At 41.7% G+C, this 19,542-nt stretch overlaps 1 protein-coding gene across 2 annotated transcripts in view; it reads left to right on the forward strand.

The window, feature by feature from the left end:
• Positions 1-19,514, forward strand: part of si:dkeyp-19e1.3 (USP6 N-terminal-like protein) — a 21,552-nt gene extending 2,038 nt beyond the window's left edge. Inside the window, exons 1-14 of one of the 2 annotated variants that reach the window (XM_027272704.1) lie at positions 3,068-3,125; positions 10,214-10,287; positions 10,659-10,744; positions 10,943-10,982; positions 11,084-11,164; positions 11,533-11,640; positions 11,733-11,842; positions 13,312-13,360; positions 14,577-14,697; positions 15,077-15,171; positions 15,411-15,476; positions 15,692-15,791; positions 16,180-16,332; positions 16,446-19,514. In XM_027272704.1, coding sequence (XP_027128505.1) covers positions 3,083-3,125; positions 10,214-10,287; positions 10,659-10,744; positions 10,943-10,982; positions 11,084-11,164; positions 11,533-11,640; positions 11,733-11,842; positions 13,312-13,360; positions 14,577-14,697; positions 15,077-15,171; positions 15,411-15,476; positions 15,692-15,791; positions 16,180-16,332; positions 16,446-17,803 — 2,484 coding nt within the window. In that variant the 5' untranslated portion in view covers positions 3,068-3,082 and the 3' untranslated portion in view covers positions 17,804-19,514. Of the gene's footprint in view, positions 1-3,067; positions 3,126-10,213; positions 10,288-10,658; positions 10,745-10,942; positions 10,983-11,083; positions 11,165-11,532; positions 11,641-11,732; positions 11,843-13,311; positions 13,361-14,576; positions 14,698-15,076; positions 15,172-15,410; positions 15,477-15,691; positions 15,792-16,179; positions 16,333-16,445 lie in introns of those variants that run through there. The other variant, XM_019278598.2, reaches the window with a different exon arrangement.
• The last annotated feature ends 28 nt before the right edge of the window (positions 19,515-19,542 follow it).

The following is a 19,542-nucleotide window of genomic DNA, read 5'->3' on the forward strand; positions in this document are numbered from 1 at the left end:
TTGGTGATTGAAGTCTTTTTCATTTCTACTGTAAACCACCACTTAACTCACTTTAAAGCATCAAAAAGCTTTGGTTTAATATTTCCTTTCTGGATGAAAGCAGTGCAGCAGCAAATAATAAGTTATAGTTTGGTTAACAAATACTAAAACAGGTTTTGTATTACTGCACTCCCCTAACCCAACCACTTAGTCAATTTAAGTCTAATTCTAGTGTATGTGGTAGAATAGAATAAAATCTATATAAGTATGTTTTCATGTTTTAGTGTGTGATCGCCTGAAAATAAGAATTGGTATGTCTAACCTCAGAATGACCCTTTTATATCTACAGACACCACAGGTCCTCTTCCACAGATTTTGTTGAACTGGTTTACATTCATTTTTCCATATTAAAAAACATTGACATCATTGGTTAAGCATGTCTTACAAAAGTTGTGAACCCCCACCCCATGCAGTTAGAAAGAAGGAAAGGGACCAAAGACATGACCAAAACATGTATCCCAAAGAAACAGGGGAATATTGACATCTAGGACAGTTCGGTTCAACATTAGAGAGAATGTTTCTGGTATGTTTCTATAGTAGCCCAGAGCGGACAAGCTAAACACTAGCTCTAGATAGGGCGTTTTGCAATTGTCAAATGTTTCGCAGCCACCGTAGTTTCTCCTTTCTGCTAGGACGGTGAGGGTGAGGCAACAGGGTTGCAATCAGCAACTACATCGCTATATACATGATCAGTAAGTCTAATTGTCTCCCTCTCACCAAATTTCTCTTCACCCAGTAGCAGCCGTCATTGTATTTTGTTGCGATAATATTATTTCAGTCAACAGGCATCAATAGCCTTTTTGTCAGCCTGAATGGCGGCTTTATGAAAGCTGTCAAACACCAACAAACCCAGCACTGTCACAAAACACACCAGAGAGTGACGCTTTTTGACAACCATACAGAAGACGCAGAGGCTTTAGCCCTGCTGTGTGACTCATGAAATTAGAATTTCACTATTGTCTTTTCAGATGTCTTGGAAATATTATAATTTTTTTGGTCAGGGTCACGAGATCCTGGAGTCTGTCTCAGCACACACTCCGCGATACACAGCAGTGCACCCCTGCTCATATCAGGCCATCAGTCTGTTACAGGGCTACGGTCACACTTACACCTACATGCTACTTGAGGTTTCCAGTTCAACAAACCTGCACGTGGTGGCTCGCTGGTGGAACTGAATGCAACATTTCTGATGATATTTTTGAACCGATCACTCGTTAAACCACAATGACGCTTGTTACTATTTGTAGCTTGAATCAGTTTATAATTACCATGACATGGTTAATCATACAATTGAAGACGAATCACTAGCAACTTTGATGACCAGTTAATTGAGTTTAAATGACCATTTAAAGTAGTTTAGTTCTTTAACAAGAAGTAGACTAACATGTAATTGAAGACATACCCTTGGGATCTGGGAAACTGTGTGTGCATTTTTCACTTTTTCCTACATTTTATTGCTTAAATATTAATTACATAACATGACAGATTAGTTGATATTAAAAATAATGGTTAGTTTCAGCCTTAGTATCCACACCAAGTGATGATCATCCTGCACAATCGACCAATCATGTGTTGGTTACATTCAGGGCTGTAGTGTGAACCTTTGCCAGAAAACGTCCGTAAATTGGTTAAACCTATTGCCCACAGCCTGTCGTTAGTGAAATTGAGGTCACACTACTGTGAAGTTTGGTGGATTGTCACTCAGGCTGAAAATAGTTGCACCACTGAGGAGATGAATGATAGCTCTGTGGGATAATAGCCCAAATAGTTGTTTGTCTTTTGGCATTTATATACAGGCTAAATTGGGCTATCCTGGAATTTCCCCTCTATGATTGTCTGTAGTTGGTGTCTTTTTTAGATGCCAGCTAAGATTTGTTTTTGCTCCAAATACTTAACCTCTCTCTGTTGTTGGAACATGGTGAAATTACCTAAATAGTTCATAGTCTCCGTCCGGTGTCAGGCTGCTACCCCTGCCAAAATCCTCTGCTCATGTGCTTGTAAACACAACTTGAAAATGAAAACTATTAACTAACTGCTATATTGCACTTGCACAGAAAATGCAATAATATTCATGACTTGTGCATAACAAATTTCATTTTCACTGGAAAAAGAACATGATGAAATATCACAATGGTGTGACATTCGTTAGCATCTGTACTATACAAACCAGTTTTCTTTCATCTGGAGAACAAGATTTGTTGGCCGGGGCTTATTGCACTTTCTCATATTTCAATAATATTTCAATGAATTGTGCAGCTCCACTGTGCATCATTTAAGGTGTAGCATAATTTTGGCTTAACTTTTGACTTGAGACCAGCTGACTTTGGTCCTGGTTAGGCCTTACAGATTGCTAAACACACTCTCTATGTGTTCACCTTTCTGAATTATTAATCAGTTTGGCATTGTGAAAACCTGTGGTGTGGCTTTTGTAGTACTTATCAACAGTAAATATCAGCTCTCATGCTGTTCTTATGGGTGATCTCTGGGCTGATGTGACAGTGAAGGAGAATTTGTATTGCAGTGGAAAACGCTATTTTTGAAAATGGTTAGAGACGAAATGGAATTTAAAAATAACATGACAGTCAGCTTGCGGTTGCGTAACTTCTTTATTTGTTTCCCTTGGGGATATCTTAACCATTGCATTATTGATTGTTCGACTTCATATTCAGATACATTTACAATGCTTTGTAATGTAATAGCAGCAGTTTCTTAAAACTCTCAATCAGAACTCTCTTCTGACTTCACTGGTAGTATTATGACTGCATCCTTGTTAGGAAGAGGATCCATTTATGAGAATGTGGCTTTCTCAGCAGGCTCCTGTGGTTTTGTGTTTATGAATACTGTTCCCTTGACATTCCTGTCCTCCTCATACCCCTCGGAAAAGTGCTGCCACTCTGGGAAACGAGGCCTCTCTGGCTGGCCTGCTACTCCAGCATCTGAAACCTTGTGTGGTCATTGTTATATTTAGACACTCCCCCTCCCTCCCCCCAGGTAATCGGGGAGACAGGAGCAAGGACCAGAGATTGTTCACAGGCTGGCTCAGATGCAGGACGAGGTGATAGAGGAACCTCCTTCCTCAGACCCCAGTATGCTATTTCCTTTTGTTAAGAAGGGGAAAAGGTTAGGTAATTTGGGGATGGTGAGTTGTTGGTGGATCTGCGTTCTGTGTGCTCAGCTTTGGAAAAAACGATGAGGCACAGTGACACTGTTAATACAGAGTGGAGCAGGACAGAAAAGCCCCTTGGGGGACAGCAAGCTATTCTGAGCCTTGTGCTTTTTCCCCAGTCCCTGTGCTCTGGATGTTCAGCCCCCTGGGTCACACAGTCTCTGTGTCGCTGCTATTTTCTATGCATAAACACAAACACTACAGCCATACAAAAGAATCAGAGGGAGACAGAGGAAAGAGGCTCAGACAGCGAGAAAGACAAGGAATCTGTTGTTGAGGAGACTAGTTTGTGGCCGGCCATCAAGGCTTCCCAGCAGTTTTCTCTCACTGGCCTAATTTGGTATCATTTTTTTCCTTCCGTTCTTAAGTCGATTTCACAGGTTATGTGGTCTCAGTGGTCGCTTCAACCCAGTCACCAGTAGATTGGGTTTGCACACTGTTTGTCATGCTTCGCTCTGAGTCAATAACCACTATGTCCAAGTCCTGAAAGAAACCATTGGGGAAATGGTAAACAATTGGCCATTGTCCATGCACCATCACACCTGCATAACACATGTTTGGTAGCATGGGGCTTTTGTATTTTTACATTTGCATACTTGTTATATGTCTGGACTGTATATTGAAGTGGTATATAAGGTAGTGAGAGATCAGTCTTAGTGGTACAACGTGTTTTTCTTCATACAGTACCATTTATTCATCATTGTATATCATGCACTCACACTGAATCACCCTCTGGCTTACACTAGTGTCTCGAGGCCACAATTCTCCACTTTGAGCAGCTTTACTATATCCCTGAAGTTCCATCTGGACTCCATACCTTCCTTTAAAGAAAGAGACGGCTGTTGAACATCTCGTACCAGCCTGCTTAGATTTCCTGTGGGATGACTTAGTGATATTCTTAGCTTCCTCTTTTATAACATGACTTTGTTTTTAACGGCCAAATCAGCGTTGCATCGAGAGGAAATTAACAAAAGATCCGTTGATAGGTGAAGCTGACCGCCGTCTGTGGCAGGAATGTTTGAATCCTGAACAGGAGCTGCTTTATCATGAACACTGAAGCTTCCTGTCTTTATACACAGCGGAGCACAAAGGAATTTGTTACTCAAATAACACATTTTTAAATCATTTCTCACCACTACCTGCTGAAAATAAAGAAACCCACCTCTTAAAACTGATCCAATTTCTCTCTCTGCTTCTTTTGGACACATACAAACTTACATGCACACTCTGTGTGTCTGACACCCATTAAAAACTGGGGCTCTGAAGCCATCTGGGACTTCAGACTTCTTCATGTGGAAATTAGAGCCATGTGGTCACTTGTTAGCCTCCTTCCTTTTCTGAACTGGAACGATATGCTTGTTCTCCACACAATCATCACGAGCCTCCGGCATTAAGCTGATGTAACGACGAGGATAATAACATAGAGTGCAGTGAGAGATGTTCTTTGAAGTTCATCGCTGCAAATTGTATTAGTAATGATTGGAATGATTACCCTTTTTGTTCACGTATCATGGGTCCCATGGTCAAAAGAGGTACAAAAACCACCACAGTTGCAAAAGTAATAAATTTAATGTGTGTTGTGATATTTTAAGGTCTCGTATGGTATGACCCTGTGCAGTCACGATCAGAAACATAGATGTCACGGGATTTAGGAATACTGCAGACAGACAGAAAAGGACTCAGCCACCCAAATGAGGGGCATGTGATAAGGTTCTCTGTTGGTTTGTTGGTTCATTTATAAATCATCAACATAAGCTGGTATTTTCTTCCATTGCTTTGGTGCTTGGTTGGTAATTTCAGACCCTATGGCAAGGTAATGTAAGCATGTGAAGGACAGATTATGGTTCATGATACATGCTGTAATAAATGTTACAGACATATGGTAGGAGAGGCACGGTATGGGAGTATGCTCTGTGAGGTTTACCAGGTCGAATGAGTGCATGGTTTCAACTTGTCTGATCTCTGAGCCAGAGCGTCTTTTGGCTGACCACACAGCTTTGACTAATCATTTGGCAAGTAAGCATCTGTCATCTTCTCCTTCGTCACGCCATTAGCAGTTTGGGGAGAGGGTTTTAGATCAGATCTGAGAATTTGACAAAACTTAATTCAACATCTGTAAGTAAGATGGAGAGGAAGTCAGGAACTTTAGCTTAACACCTTTGTTCTGTTGAAAGACTTTCCACACCCTGATGTAGTTTCACTTGAAGATTTCAGTGTCAGGATGTCTGCCCACCAATGTGCACATGGTATATACACACACAGTAAATACACACCCCTTTACCTAACCCAAACTGTTAGTCCTGTGTCGCTCGTTGCACTGAGTTTCCTAGTCTCTACAGTAAGTTGACTACTGCTACACTCCTTCTAATCTCAAGATTTCTGACTTTGCTCTTATAAATCTTCTGCCTTAAATCAGATTAAGATTGATTATGCCAGAAGAAAGGTGATTATAGATCAGGGAGAAGTAGAAAGTAGAAATACTGTATATGTAAAAAAGGACTTGGGCTTTATCATGCAAGGGAAATGGGGTAAAAAATACACTGAATATGTGTGTGTAACCATCTCATCTAAGCTTAAAATAAAGTGCTTATTTTTCAAATTTTGTGAGGAAAGAGGCTCTGCTATCTTAAAAAGCTCTATAAATAAATGACCTTTTGGGATGAAGAGTAATTTTTACAGCTATACTCCCTGTTAGTCATCTGATAATTCTGCCTCATGATTATTTATGACTTTGTCCATGACATCTTAGGACATGGGGGTCACACCCATGCTGAGCAAGAAATAGGATATTTTGGTGATAAGTCAGTGAAGGAAGTTTTGACTGCCGCATTTCTGTTTAAAACCATGCCATCAGCTGGATGTGATTCAGAATGCTTTGCAAGCTTCATGTGGTTACAACAGCGCAGTCAGAGCTTTTATACGCGAGCTAGAATTAGAGCTCTATGTCATAACAGGAAATTATGTCACAGAGGCTTCAGGCTCAAAGTCTTGTATCATGCAAGGTTATCAAAATTTAGACATACGGAAAAGTTTTAGCTCACTCCATATATTCGATGACTTTAGCTACGCGAAATTCTAAACAACTAACTTTCTCACCACCTCTGCCCACATTTTGACGGATATTTGAGTCTGATTTGGGTTTTTTTTTTTTTACTGTACAATCTGTGAATATTCGTGTGTCTCCCACTTTACTCCCATCGCCCCCAAAGTGTGATGTTTAACTGTGCTTTCATGATCTCTCTCTCTCCCACTCCGTGACCTTCTCTGCTGCTTTCTTACTTTTTTCCCTCCGGCTTCCATCTGTATGACACCTTTCTATTCACCACTTGAAAAGAGCTGTTCTGAGCTACATTTCTTTGAACCAACAGCAAGATGTAATGCTTTTGACGGAGTGCCATTTAAGGAGGAGCTCTGCTATGCTGGTGACTCACAACCAAAATACCAGTAGTGTTAATGTTAACTGACCATATTGTGGTATTACTCATGTCTTTCCTGCTGACTACAAACACCAAGGCTGGATAATTTGAGGCTTTGTCAGTAAAAGGGTTTTCCTTGGTTGAAGGATTTTGTTGTCACACTCTTTGCTGTTCTCATTCAACCTGTTGTTGAAGGAGTGGCGGTCACTGGTTTCCTTTTCTTCCTGACCCCAACACAATACTATCAGCAGTCTGGAGACTCAACACAGGAAATAAACAGCAGGGCTCTGAAGATTACACATAAGAGACCTTTTACACCAATGTACCTTGGAAACAGCTCAAAATCGTGGAGAAGCAGTCTGAATGAAAACTTCTCTGTCCTATTCCAGGACTGTCAGACCATTCAAGGCCCCTCCCAGGCCTTAGTCATGGTTTACTTTGAATATTTCTCACAGTTCTTGCTAGTCTATCCTTTACTTTTATTATTCATCTGTGGAATCATGATTGGGAAAATGTGACATAATTTCATAATAATGATGATCTGTAGAAAAAACATTGATGTTGGCTGGTACCCATTTGTTGACAAATATATTTCTATGGTAATGCTTCACTCTAAGTCTCTCTATTAATAATGTATAAGCAGTAGATAAACACAGTGTTATTCAATATATGTTTATAAATTAGCATCCACTGGTGGAACAACAGAAGGAGTTATAGTTTATGACATAATTAATAAACACTTCTTACAAATATATGTTAGTGTGGGAAGTGGGAGAGTATTTTTAATGTAACCTGCAAGTACCAGGCAGGCATGTTCCCTGATCATATTTCATACAGTAGGGAGCCATGTTAGTGGCACCACCTTGCAGACTGCTTACTCTGCGGAAAAAATATGCTGACACCTTGAAAAGAGACCTGAAATAGTATGACCTGAGATGGTCGAGAAAAGGGAAATTGTAAAAAGGAAAGAATAGATCAGCAGAGTCTATTTGTTCAGTGGTGTGGTTTCACTGACCACCTGTTAGACAAGAGACTCAGCTGTTGGGTGGAGAGGACTTGGATGCTGGTGTTTTGGAGGTCAGGTTTTTAAGGTTGAAGGACTTGGTACCTGATAAAAAAGGAAATGCTCACCAATAATAATAACATCTTTTGATGATAAGTTGTAATTGTAGGTTTGGAACCGTGTGTCTGATCTGCATACACATTGGGTGTTGTTGGGTGTTTATTTGCTGCTATGTTGAAATGACCAGTGTGTATGATTTAGAGGCATGTAGTGGTGTAGTTGTTGATTGCGACCCCCTTGCCTCATGGCCTACTTCCTAACATGAAGGAGAAACTAATGTGGCAGTATCTGTAGATATAAAAGGTTCCTTCGAAGGCCCGATTCAGACCAAAATCCAGTCAGGTGGAATTCATGTACTAAACTATGGCTTGGTTTATTTCATGTACTCAGCTTCTGCGTCTGTGTCTAACTCCCATTGGTTTGTGGCTGATGGTTTGAGAGTCAGACAGAGAGAGAGCAGTGGTCAAGCAACATGGACAGTGAATGAGAGAGAGGGAGCGCTGGTTTCGAGAAAGCCATGAATCATAGAAATAAAATGTTACTTTCTGATTGCTTCATAGTGGTTCATTTCATAAACACCCCCCGCAAACCACTGTACAACCCTGCCATATTATGTAAATAAATCTTACACAGCGGACGTTTAATGAATTAAATAACCACAGTGAAAGGAACGAGGGCCAAAGAAAGCTTTGGCTTTCCCAATTGCTGACTATTTTGGCCGTTTTCACTTTTCTCTACTCTAGATAAACTAGTTAAGACAGTAAATGTTGTGTGTAGAAATATGTGGAAAGAGCTCTTACACATACATCATCAAAAAAAACATACATCATTTACTGTATACACCAACAAACTGAAATTTGATGCCCTGCGGCCTATTCCTTTTAACCTATCTGTCAGTGTCCCTGCTCCTCTGCCTTCAAGGTGCTATATGTTGGAGAAACGTCACATGCCTTCACACGAAACATGTCCTCGTCCTCCTCAAGCGTCAGGTTCCGTGGGGAAAACTTAAAGGGTCTTTGTGCACTGTGGCAGGTGCTTTCACACCTGTTACCACAAGGCATGCCAGAAACACATACCGCCTGAGGCCTCAGCTGGCTGCACATGCTATTAAGGGTCAGTGAAAGTATCCCTCAGTGCACACACAGCATTTATTGCAATAGGCTCGCCTGTGGAAGATGTTTGTTGCTAAACCATTTAGATTCCTGTTAAAGGAGTATTGAGATACTATTTTCTTTCCTGTCTGTTCAAAGACTTTACATTTAATCTTCTTAGCTTAGCATTTAGGGTCCTACACTACCTACAAAGGGTGTGATTGGCCTGGGTTTTGTCTCTGTTTCTTTTATCTCCTATCATCCACAATGCCTGCTAGGCTGCCATATTCTATATATCCAAACATAATGCTGGGATGCTGACCTGGCAAACAAGTTGTGGGCCTGTTCTCTCTTGGGTGATTATTTAGCCCTGACAACTGCTTAACAGCTGAGCCTGCTGCCAGAGCACATCAGCCCAGGGAAGGCTAAGCTTGAAGTGGGCAGACCGGGGTCAGGTGGGGGTTATACTGTATGAGAAAGGGAGGGGGTGGGTGAGGCTCCAGCAACATCAGAGTTCTGGTTTCACCATCAGCTCTCGCCTGAGTTATCTTTCTTCATCGGCTCAGGCCAGTCTGTCGCTTTCTTGCCTCTTGAGTATTTAGAGGTAACACTAATGCGGCTGTGCACAGACAGGCAGTGTCGAGTGGCTATATACATGTACACGCACACACATACTAGAGACATAAAGTCCCATGACTGTCACTTTATACGCCTTGCATGACCTTATGCTTTTTTTTTTCTTCCAGCAATCAGAGAGTAATAAATATGTCACACCAAAGGATTATTTGGAGTTTTTACACAAACTTTATGTATTCCAAAATCAAGAGGGAAAAAGCTATTTCACTGCACATATTATCCAATATTGTCAGAGGTTTAGAGGTTCAACTGTTTTGATCAAAGTATCCTGACCTGACCTGGCTCTGGATTTATATCCTTAAATATATATGAATTTGGAAGTTAAACAGAGAATCTAACAGGAAGTTGATGATGTTTGTGGTTTGTCACACCCTGTCTCTTTAATTGTCAGTATGTTTATTTTTGAAGATATGTTACTGTTCCTTTTTTGTGTTTAGTGATGGAAGCAAGTGTGAAATATTAAGTTGATGTGATGATAATGGGCTGCTTAAGGTTAGAACAATCTAAACATCTTACCATGCTGTGGTTAACCGCCTCAAACGTTTCTTCTGTGGCTTGCAAATACCTCCAGTTACTAGAGGCATTCACATATAGCGTATGCAGGTCCAGTCAGAACCTTCTCTTCCTGAGCGAAAAGCCAAAAATGTCAAGTATCAAAAATCCAAATATCCATTATGTGCCCTGAAGTAGCTTAAAGTATATATATTATTGTATAAATGTTAATATTCGTTTACACTGATATGGATTGTGCCAATGTTGATGATTATTATTGACATTTTTGCCTTCGTTGTTTTCCTTCCAGATTTGGACATGAAGAAGGACATAGATACATTGATAGCAGAGGAACGCGTTGAAATCATCACTAAATATGACAAGGTGAGTGTGTGCACAGGACCTTGAAAAATTATGCATTTGAGGTTTTGTAGCAGAGAAATGTAAAAATCGTCATGGTTCAGGTGGAGGAAACAGCTGAGGATTTCCCTGCTCTTACCATACACAGACAGTAAACCACAATTCATGAACCAACTTGTTCATGAAATGAGTCCAATCAGGATTGGATCACGATATTTATTTTGCAATATGTTGTTACAAATCGGTGCTGCATGTGTAATTCACAAATTAGGAACACAAGAAGAGAATTACAAACAAAAAACAAAGCACAATGTGGTCCGTCTAGTGTCATTTTAATGAGCCTGTTTTGCATACATAACTTTCTAATGGGGCTTTGTGGTATATGGGTGTTTTAGGGCAGGCAAGAAGGTGTCAACATTGACCCATGGGAGGATGCTGATTACAGCATCTATAAGGTCACAGACCGCTTCGGCTTCCTGCAGTAAGTTACCTTACTTAAAGCTCTGACAGCTTTCTTGTTGTTTCTTGTTGAATTCCAGGTGGCGGTTTCCTTTCCGCTTTCCACTGTCATCGTTCTTACATTTTGACAATGTTTTATATTAGCGTTAAACATATAAGTGTATCCTCTCGAAGTCTCTGTTTCTAATACAAGTTTTGTATTTCTTTATTCCTGCTCTAGTGAGGAAGAGCTACCAACACCCAGTGCGCTTGAAGAGAAGGTATCAGCTTTTTTTCTCAAATCCAGATTTTACATGTGACGTATTTATGTTTTTTCACATCTACAGTGGATGACATGTATGTCCGTCTTTCCTCTCCCCAGCAAAAGCATCAGGAGATAGAACGAGTGGAGAAATGGCTGAAGATGGTGAAGAACTGGGACAAGTACAGGAACAGTGAAAAGGTGTGTTACTGTAGCGAAGCACTATGACACGCTGAAATGCTACCTCGATTTATCCCTTGCTTCCCTTTTTTTTCCTACTCAACTATGTGATGTATTATTTTCTTTTCTGTTAATAATCTGTTTTCCATTCTCCTTTTAACCACAGATTAGTCCCTTATCCCTCCCTCCTCTCCAGTCTAGACAGTTAAAGCAAGCACATAAGTGGATGTGATCAGTCCTTGTCATTCAAGAAAGTTAACAAGACCACATCTCATAAAGCAACATTTATACATGACCTTCTGCTTCTTTGCTCTGGTTGTTGTAGTGAAGAGTCTCTTTATGTTTGGAGAGTCATGTCAGTTCATATGTCCCTATCACATGCATTTCAGTTGGTGAAGCGTGTGTATAAAGGCATCCCTCTGCAGCTGAGAGGCCAGGCCTGGGCCTTGCTTCTGGACATAGAGAAAGTCAAACAAGAAAACGAGGGCAAATATGAGGTATCAATCTTGACACTTTCTTTAGAATGTGTCAATTCTGTGAAGTTTTTGACACGTTTTTTTTTAACACATTTGTTATTTTTCTCGTGCAGAAAATGAAGCAGCAGGCTCGTAGCTTCTCCACAGAGATCAAACAGATAGACTTAGACGTCAACAGAACATTCAGGAACCACATCATGTTCATGGACCGTTTTGGAGTCAAGTGAGTTCTTAGCTTTACTCAGCAAAAAGCTGCATGGAATAACTTTCTTTTCAGTTGATCTAAAAATATTACAAATGCAGTGTGACGATTTCTTCTATCCTGTTTTATTCCTTCCTTTAAACTATTACATAATTGCCACACAAATGGGTCACGTTAGAAACTCTGAGTAATTTGTACCATCCTGAATGTTTGTTCCTGTGGATCACATGGACACTCCTCTGACCTTCAGCCTGTAAAATAAATCACACAGGTTAAGTAGCTTTCATAACAAAGTTCATCAACCCCTTTTGTGTCATACGGATGTCTCCTTGTTTTTGTTTTTTGGAGTCACCATACGTGCCAGGTTTGTCCTGGCTAAATCGCTTACATTGTATGACCTCTGGCTTAAACCATGAGGCAGCCCCCCACACACGCACACACACACGCACACGCACACACACACACACGCACACGCACACACACACAGGCACACACAAAACCAAAACGGTGGTTTCCTCCTCTCTGTGTTTTATTAGCCTTCCTGTCAGTGCACAAAGCCCCACAGGAAATGGCATTCATACAGAAATGTGCACCGACATCAAGTGTTCATCTGAGCAAACACATCAAGATAATGCCAGCAACAATACGTTAAGATAAATTAAACATGCATTTAATGAGCTGCAGCAATGTTTGAAAATCTGCAAGCCACTGGTTCTTCCTTGTCAGTTAAACTCTGCGAGTGTACTCCTCTTGCTCTTCGTATCATACTTCCCCCCCCTCGATTCAGAGGCACTGAGTCCAAACAGACCAAAACACCACTCCATCCTGCTTGGCCGCCCCACAGCTGTCCCACTCACACCGTAACACTGACAGCTATTTAAAGTTCCTTTCCTGTTTCTGTTACTGTCTATAAGACATGTATTTACTATAGAAGCCGGGAAGATAGACATCCTGCATTATGTTTTTCAATGCTCCTGTTCCACTAGCATGCACATTCACACTCATACACACAATAGCAGCCCTGTTTTCACACAACAGTTGAGACTCCAGATATAATCAGCCTCACATCACACAACATTGTCACAAAGTGTATAGACGCTGCATGTTTTGGAAGACATATGATGAAAATCTCTTTTACTTTTATTGATCCTTAAAAACATAAATTCTTAAAGTCCTTTCACACATCTGGATGATGGACATCTTGGACAGAATATCCACACACAGATTTACACAGCCACTAACAAAATGATACGACGCAGCCGAGGTTTGTCAGCCTCCCCCAGAAACATTTGCAGCTGTTTTCAGTCTGTCTGCTGATTGATGGGCTTAATCTACGGATGAGGTGGTTGAGAATTCATTCCTCATATTGGCTTGGGGAATTCTTATTTAATAAACTCCCTCATAGTCCCACACAATTTCTCAGCTCGCTTGATTGTTGCTAAGGAACCACATCCTTGTTTTAAGTGGTGGTTTCTCTGTTCCCTCTCCAGGCAGCAGGCACTGTTTCATGTATTAGCAGCGTACTCCGTCTACAACACGGTAAGTTTGTTTGTGTGTGTGTGTGTGTGTGTGTGTGTGTGTGTGTGTGTGTATATAGATGTGTGCATACCTAAGTATGTGTTACATAATACGGAGTAGCTGTATACACTGGCTGCAAAGCAAAAGCATCAGCGATGTAGCTGCAAGTCCATTGATTGTTTTAGTTTCCATACAGCAAGGAGCAGGCCGGGCACTTTAAACCCATCTGTTCTCGTCCTTGTTTGGAGCCTTGAGTGAGATCTTTTATTTATAAGTGTGGCTCAGACTGAATGTACAACAACACAGCGAGACCACCAGCAAACCCACAGCTATACTCAGCGCTCACACCATTAGTTCCCCCTTGCACAGTTTCCTTGGCCGTTACACGTCATGTAGCGTGTAGCTGTCTGGCTTTTTTCTCAATATATGCATGGAGATTAATCCCTATATATTAATTCTTGTATGAGCAATGATTGCTCCATTCTGGCAATGATAGAAATATTACCATCTGAACACAGTGCGAAAGCACAGTTGAAGTCTGTTTTTCTGTAGTCGGTTCCTGCGTGGTGGAGGTGTCAGAGCCAGAGGAAATGGGCATGTGCTGTTCCCGTTTTCCTCTTTCCCCCTCTTCTCACACACTGCTCGGATGAAACTGGGTCAGTAGGAGAGAGTGAGAGAGAAAGAGGGAGAGCAGCGGAGAAGTGTGTTTGCCCTTCTGCCTTTGTGATGGTAGACAAGAATGTGGGGAATGTGCATTTTAACCTCAGTGTAACCTCAATTATATTTACTGTATTCCCTTGAAAGGATACTTTAGAGTGTCCATTTCTAGCTGCCCAGTAAATCAGTCTTAATATGGACAAATACCAAGTGTGTGTCAGGTTTTGTGTATCCGTGCTTGCCAGGGGCGATGTGTTAAGTGTAAATCATTGAATCATCATGGAGTCAAATTGGCGGCATTTCAAGTTGAAGACATGACATTACTGAGAATGTATGTTAGGCCACAATAAATATTTGTACAACCTTTGGTTAAAGTGTTTATAATATCGTAGCTGCAGGTTCAGACAGTCTGTAGCTCCTTGTGTGCAGTATAACCACACACATCCTCAGTCTGCTTTCGGACCACATCAGACATGCAGGTGCTCTCTTCCACTCCCCGCCTGTCTATTAAATAATGAATAATTCCTTCATTTGGCCAGTCTGTTTAATTGAATCTGTCTCTTCTCGTGCGTTCCCCCAGGAGGTGAGCTACTGTCAGGGGATGAGTCAGATCGCTGCCATCTTGCTCATGTACCTGAATGAGGAAGATGCCTTCTGGGCTCTATCGCAGCTCCTCACCAACAGCAAGCACGCCATGCACGGTGAGAGACGGGCAGGGAATGTATCAAACACTAAATATCATGACAGCTCTTATTGAAAAGGATAGAAAAGTTGTATACAGATATTTATGTAGGTTCCACAAACAAATTTATATAACCTATTATATTATTATTATTATATTGTAATATAATATTGGCCTCATATAGTCTACAGAATTTGTTAATGCATAAAACCGCAGCCTTCCTGTTAGGGAAAGCAAATTCACCAAATGTTTTCCAAATGATTGAAGGACATCACAGACATTGTTTTCTCAGTGTCCTTTTTAAGAGGGGAAATAGTTTTCCCATTTGTAAATATTATGTCTCTATTATTACCACAGACCATATATGGCCTGCTGATTTATTTTTTTCACTGTGCTAGGGTTCTTCATCCCGGGATTTCCCAAGCTGCAGCGTTTTCAAACCCACCATGAGCTGATCCTCTCCAAAATGCTTCCAAAGCTGAAGAAACACCTGGTAAGTTAAAGCACATCTGCATGGCCGATGCTTCCAGTCAACAAAAGGCGCAAGGAGCTGATCGATTGTTTAGAAGGGCTGCAGTCTCAGCGTTTGATTTGCGAAAAGCCACATGTTCAGACTTTTTCTGCAAGTGTCCAAGAGTCAGAGCTATTTGAAAAGTGAGATTTATAACTGAAAACCAATTATGAGGAGGGACTTCCCAAAGAGACCATTTCTCATTAATTCTTGCCCCACAGGACAAGGAGCAGATGACAACAGGCATTTATACCACCAAATGGTTTCTGCAGTGCTTCATCGACCGAGTGAGTATTTGGATTTCCTAAAAAACATGACCTGCACGAAAGATCTCTCTGTTTATATCTCGTCCCAGACGTATTCTGCATTTAAACTCTGTCATTACTCAGTATATCACACTGCATACAGCTGGTTTTATTTTTCAGCATAGAACCGGGCTTGTATTATTTGTTACTTTTTTAATAAGACTGACTCTGTGCTGCTGTGTGTACTTACATAACAGACCCCTTTCACCCTCACTCTGCGCTTATGGGACATCTACATATTGGAGGGAGAGAAGATACTAACTGCCATGGCTTATACAACTTTCAAGTTACACAAGAGTGAGTATGAGGATGATTACGTTGTCTTCCATGACCAGATCCAGCCACGGCTGCTGTTGCTATACCAGCGGGTGTTACTGTGAGGATTACATCGCACTCAGCCTCCCGCTCAGCTGCCTCCTAACTGGATGGCTTACATAATGCAAATGGCCAGTTGCTGTGGAGAAAAATCGAAAGCTGACTTTTCATTGGACGCTTGCACGAGCATAGCTTCAGCACATTGGTTGAATTGTGTTGGTTGGACTCTTTTGATTTACTTTGTCTCTTATAGTTAGGTCTGTGTTTTAACAATATATTTTTAATTCATGGCTCACCACAGGGATTATCTGATGCAAAACCTCTACACCATTGAGTTAACTTGTGTTGTCTCTTGTGTGTGACCAATCAGAGCGACTGCAGAAGCTTCAGTTAGAGGATCTGAGGGAGTTTCTCCAGGAACAGCTTGCTGTTTCTTTTTTCCTACCTGATGATGTGGTGGTGGAGCAGTTACAGGCTGCTATGTCTGAGCTTCGGAGTAAAAAGCTAGACCAACCTCCTCCAGGTGCAGTTGTGTTTTATTCTTAGACGCTACATTCACCTCTTTGTCTAATACATCAAGTATTCTTTTTTTGCCTTTGTCAATGAATTCCCTATCATCCATTGCCTTTTTTTTAGGCAAATCAGAGGAGCTGCCAAAGAAACCTCTGGGTCAAGAGAGACCAATTCTCCTTCTGCCTCTGCAGCCAGACTCTCCTCTGGAGGTCAAAATAAATCTGCAGCCCCAGAGCGAGCCAAATACAGAGGCCCAGCAAACAGATGGCAACACCCTACATCAGACCCCTTCTCCTGCAGAGCCCCAGGACTCGGGAACACCTACTATGCCTTTACGTGAACCAGCTGAAGTCCACTCACAAGGAACACCTTCTCCTTTAATGCCTTGTAGACCGCCTCCATTACCTCCAAAAACAGACAAACCCTGCGCTGAAGTCAAATTGGACAGAGATGTGAAGGAGTCTCTTCCAGAGGTTAGCCAGACTGAAGATGGAGGAAAACAGCAGAGTGATCCTGGAGAGCCAGACACTGAGGAGAAGCCTCTGGATTGGCCTCCACCCTATGTGCCCCCCGCTTTGGATGAACTTCCCCTGCAGACTGACGAGGAGATCTTGGATCTTCCAGATCTGCCACCTCCACCTTTCTTTTACCCTGAGCAGATGGATAACGGATCATCCCAACTGGGAACCCAGCGCCGCTCTCCTTCCCCTCGCTCAGCCTCACCACTGGTCACTCCAATGATGCCATCTCCGAAACCATCCCTAAAACAGCCCACCCTCCCACAGAAAAAGCCTTCCCCTCCCCGTACCTTCATAACATCCTCCTCCTCCCCCTCTCCCAGACCTCCCCCAAAGCCAACCAAGTTCCCAGTGTCTCTCTACGTACCGGGAACTGTGGGAGACCGCCGACCCTCCAACACCTCCCAATATGACAACCTTTCTGAGGGCGACGAAGAGGACCGCTACCTGGAGAGGCTGCTGGGCTCCACACCTGAGGAAATTCTCAGCACCTTCGGCAAACCTCAACATACCATTGGCAGAGACTATGACCCTGCTCTTTACCCTCTGCCTCCACCTCCTCTGTTCATCCCTCCATCACCTTCTCCTGTTCCTCCTTCGCTGTGCGCTCTCCCCAGTTTGCCTCAGGAGCCAGAACATGAAGGAGAGGACAACTGGGTGAAGGACTCCATCATCCCCCCTCCTCCATCTAGTTTTGCTGATAGACTCACTCCCTTCCAGTGCAGTGCTGCAAGCTGTTCAGACACACACAGAGCCACCTCACCCAGTTACTCTAAGCCTTTCTCTAGGCCCCACAGGGACCGTTCTGCCTTCCCAGCACCACTGTTGTACACTGGGTCTCCCCCAGGCCACTCCAGGCCCTCAGGACAGTCAGCAGTTGGGGTGCCCGTGGTCCGATCCAGCCCAGACTTTTGCAGGATGCCTCCAGGTGGACAGCAACTGCCCAAATCAGTGACTTTTTAAAGTTACCAAGTACCATTCGAGTGTTACTACTTATGCCAATATGATTCGGACATTTTGTTAATACTTGATTCGTTTTTTTAAAGCCATTGAAGAGGCCAGTAGCTATTCAGTGTGTTAAATTGTTGTGCGTGAATGTACTTTTTTCATTGATGTGTACAGATTTCTGTCATACCTGTACCTTTTTTGCAAGGGCAGTGGACTTTTCTAAGTGTCAAATTTGTATTTAAAACTGCTCTCTGAGTTACTGTTTGCTGCACAGAAAGCCTGCTTTTTTGTTGGTGAGTCAGACCAGATTTGGCTTTCAGTTTGATGGATGGTAATGAGACATTTACACCGAAACACGGTTATGTAAAACCAGCTGCCTGTTTCAGCATTGCTTCATCTCCAAGTTTGTTCCAACGGTGTCTTAAACTGAGCGTAGTGCACTGAGCGTCGCAACTCTGACACGGGAGGTTTTTGAGGTTGCAGAGTAAGGTCGTCTTGGCTTAAGCCTGTACATTTCTACTGAATTTATGGTAAACTGTGAGCCGGCTCACACATCTTAACAGTATGTCAAACTCCAGTGAGTAACTGTTATTATAACACCATCTGTTGACTGTATTTTAAGGTCAATACTTGATAATAAAGGACCACTAAACCAGGTAGCAAACTTTTAATAGAACTGCTAAAGTTGTAACCACCAGCAACAGGGATCACATTGTGCAGTATATAATGGGTGTAAATACTGAAGCTAGTTTCATTCACATGAAACCAAAGCAGGTCATCCCGCCACCCCTCAGCAGGTAGCAGTGGGTACTCTGTGGGTATTTTGCTGCTTTTTTTTTTATTATGTTTTAAATTGATTTGTTAGGGTGCTGTCAATTGCAAAGGAATGGATTTCAGGATTATATTCGCATGTCTGACACTTGATTTCACAGCAATAATGTATTATTTCATGTTTATATACATGCATGTGCCAAGGAGGATTTAATAAATACAACATTGTCAGCACAGATGGAGTTGAAGTACAAAAAAATGAAAAGATTAGTCACAATATTTATGAAGAATAGCTCCATCTGGTGGTTAGGAGGCTTTTGGACATACTTGTTCTGACCATGATATAAATTCTACCAAGAATTCCTATTTATGAATGTGCACAACACACAACACAACGACAGACACTGTATTACTGTGCTGTCACAGAGGGAAGCGAATGAATCAAAGAGAAATTCATTCATATGCACAACCATGTTTTAGAGCCGCTGACTGTGGTGTCAGAGCAGAGGTTAAGATATGGAAGTTGAGCCATAATAATACTGTACAAGGACCTGATATTCAAACATGTTTATATCTTCTGTTACATATTACATTATACTATGTCTAAACATCAGTTTTGTTTTGTTTTTTTGCACTGACCTTTACCATTACCAAGAGGTTTTGCAATTCTCTTTAAGTATTCAGCTGTTTTCTAACAGAATCCCAGGTTACTGCTAAATGCTATTTGTTCAGTTTCATTTTAAGGAGTGACGTTAACATGTTTTTACGATTTGTTCACAAATTTTGGTCTCACTGCAACAATTCCTAATTCTGTTTGGCTTGCTGGAGTATATTTAGTGATGTGACCTCACCACCAATTGTCCATCACTGCTCCTTTTACACATGTGGTTGACCTCAGACCAAAGCTTGTGTACATTTATCTTCTTATTTGAGTTTTATAAAGAGATAAAACTTATTTGCCTGTTGTCTTCTCTTTCCCATAA

The sequence above is a fragment of the Larimichthys crocea genome, chromosome XXI (genome assembly GCF_000972845.2).
Source record: "Larimichthys crocea isolate SSNF chromosome XXI, L_crocea_2.0, whole genome shotgun sequence".
In the NCBI taxonomy this organism is placed as follows: Eukaryota; Metazoa; Chordata; class Actinopteri; family Sciaenidae; genus Larimichthys; species Larimichthys crocea.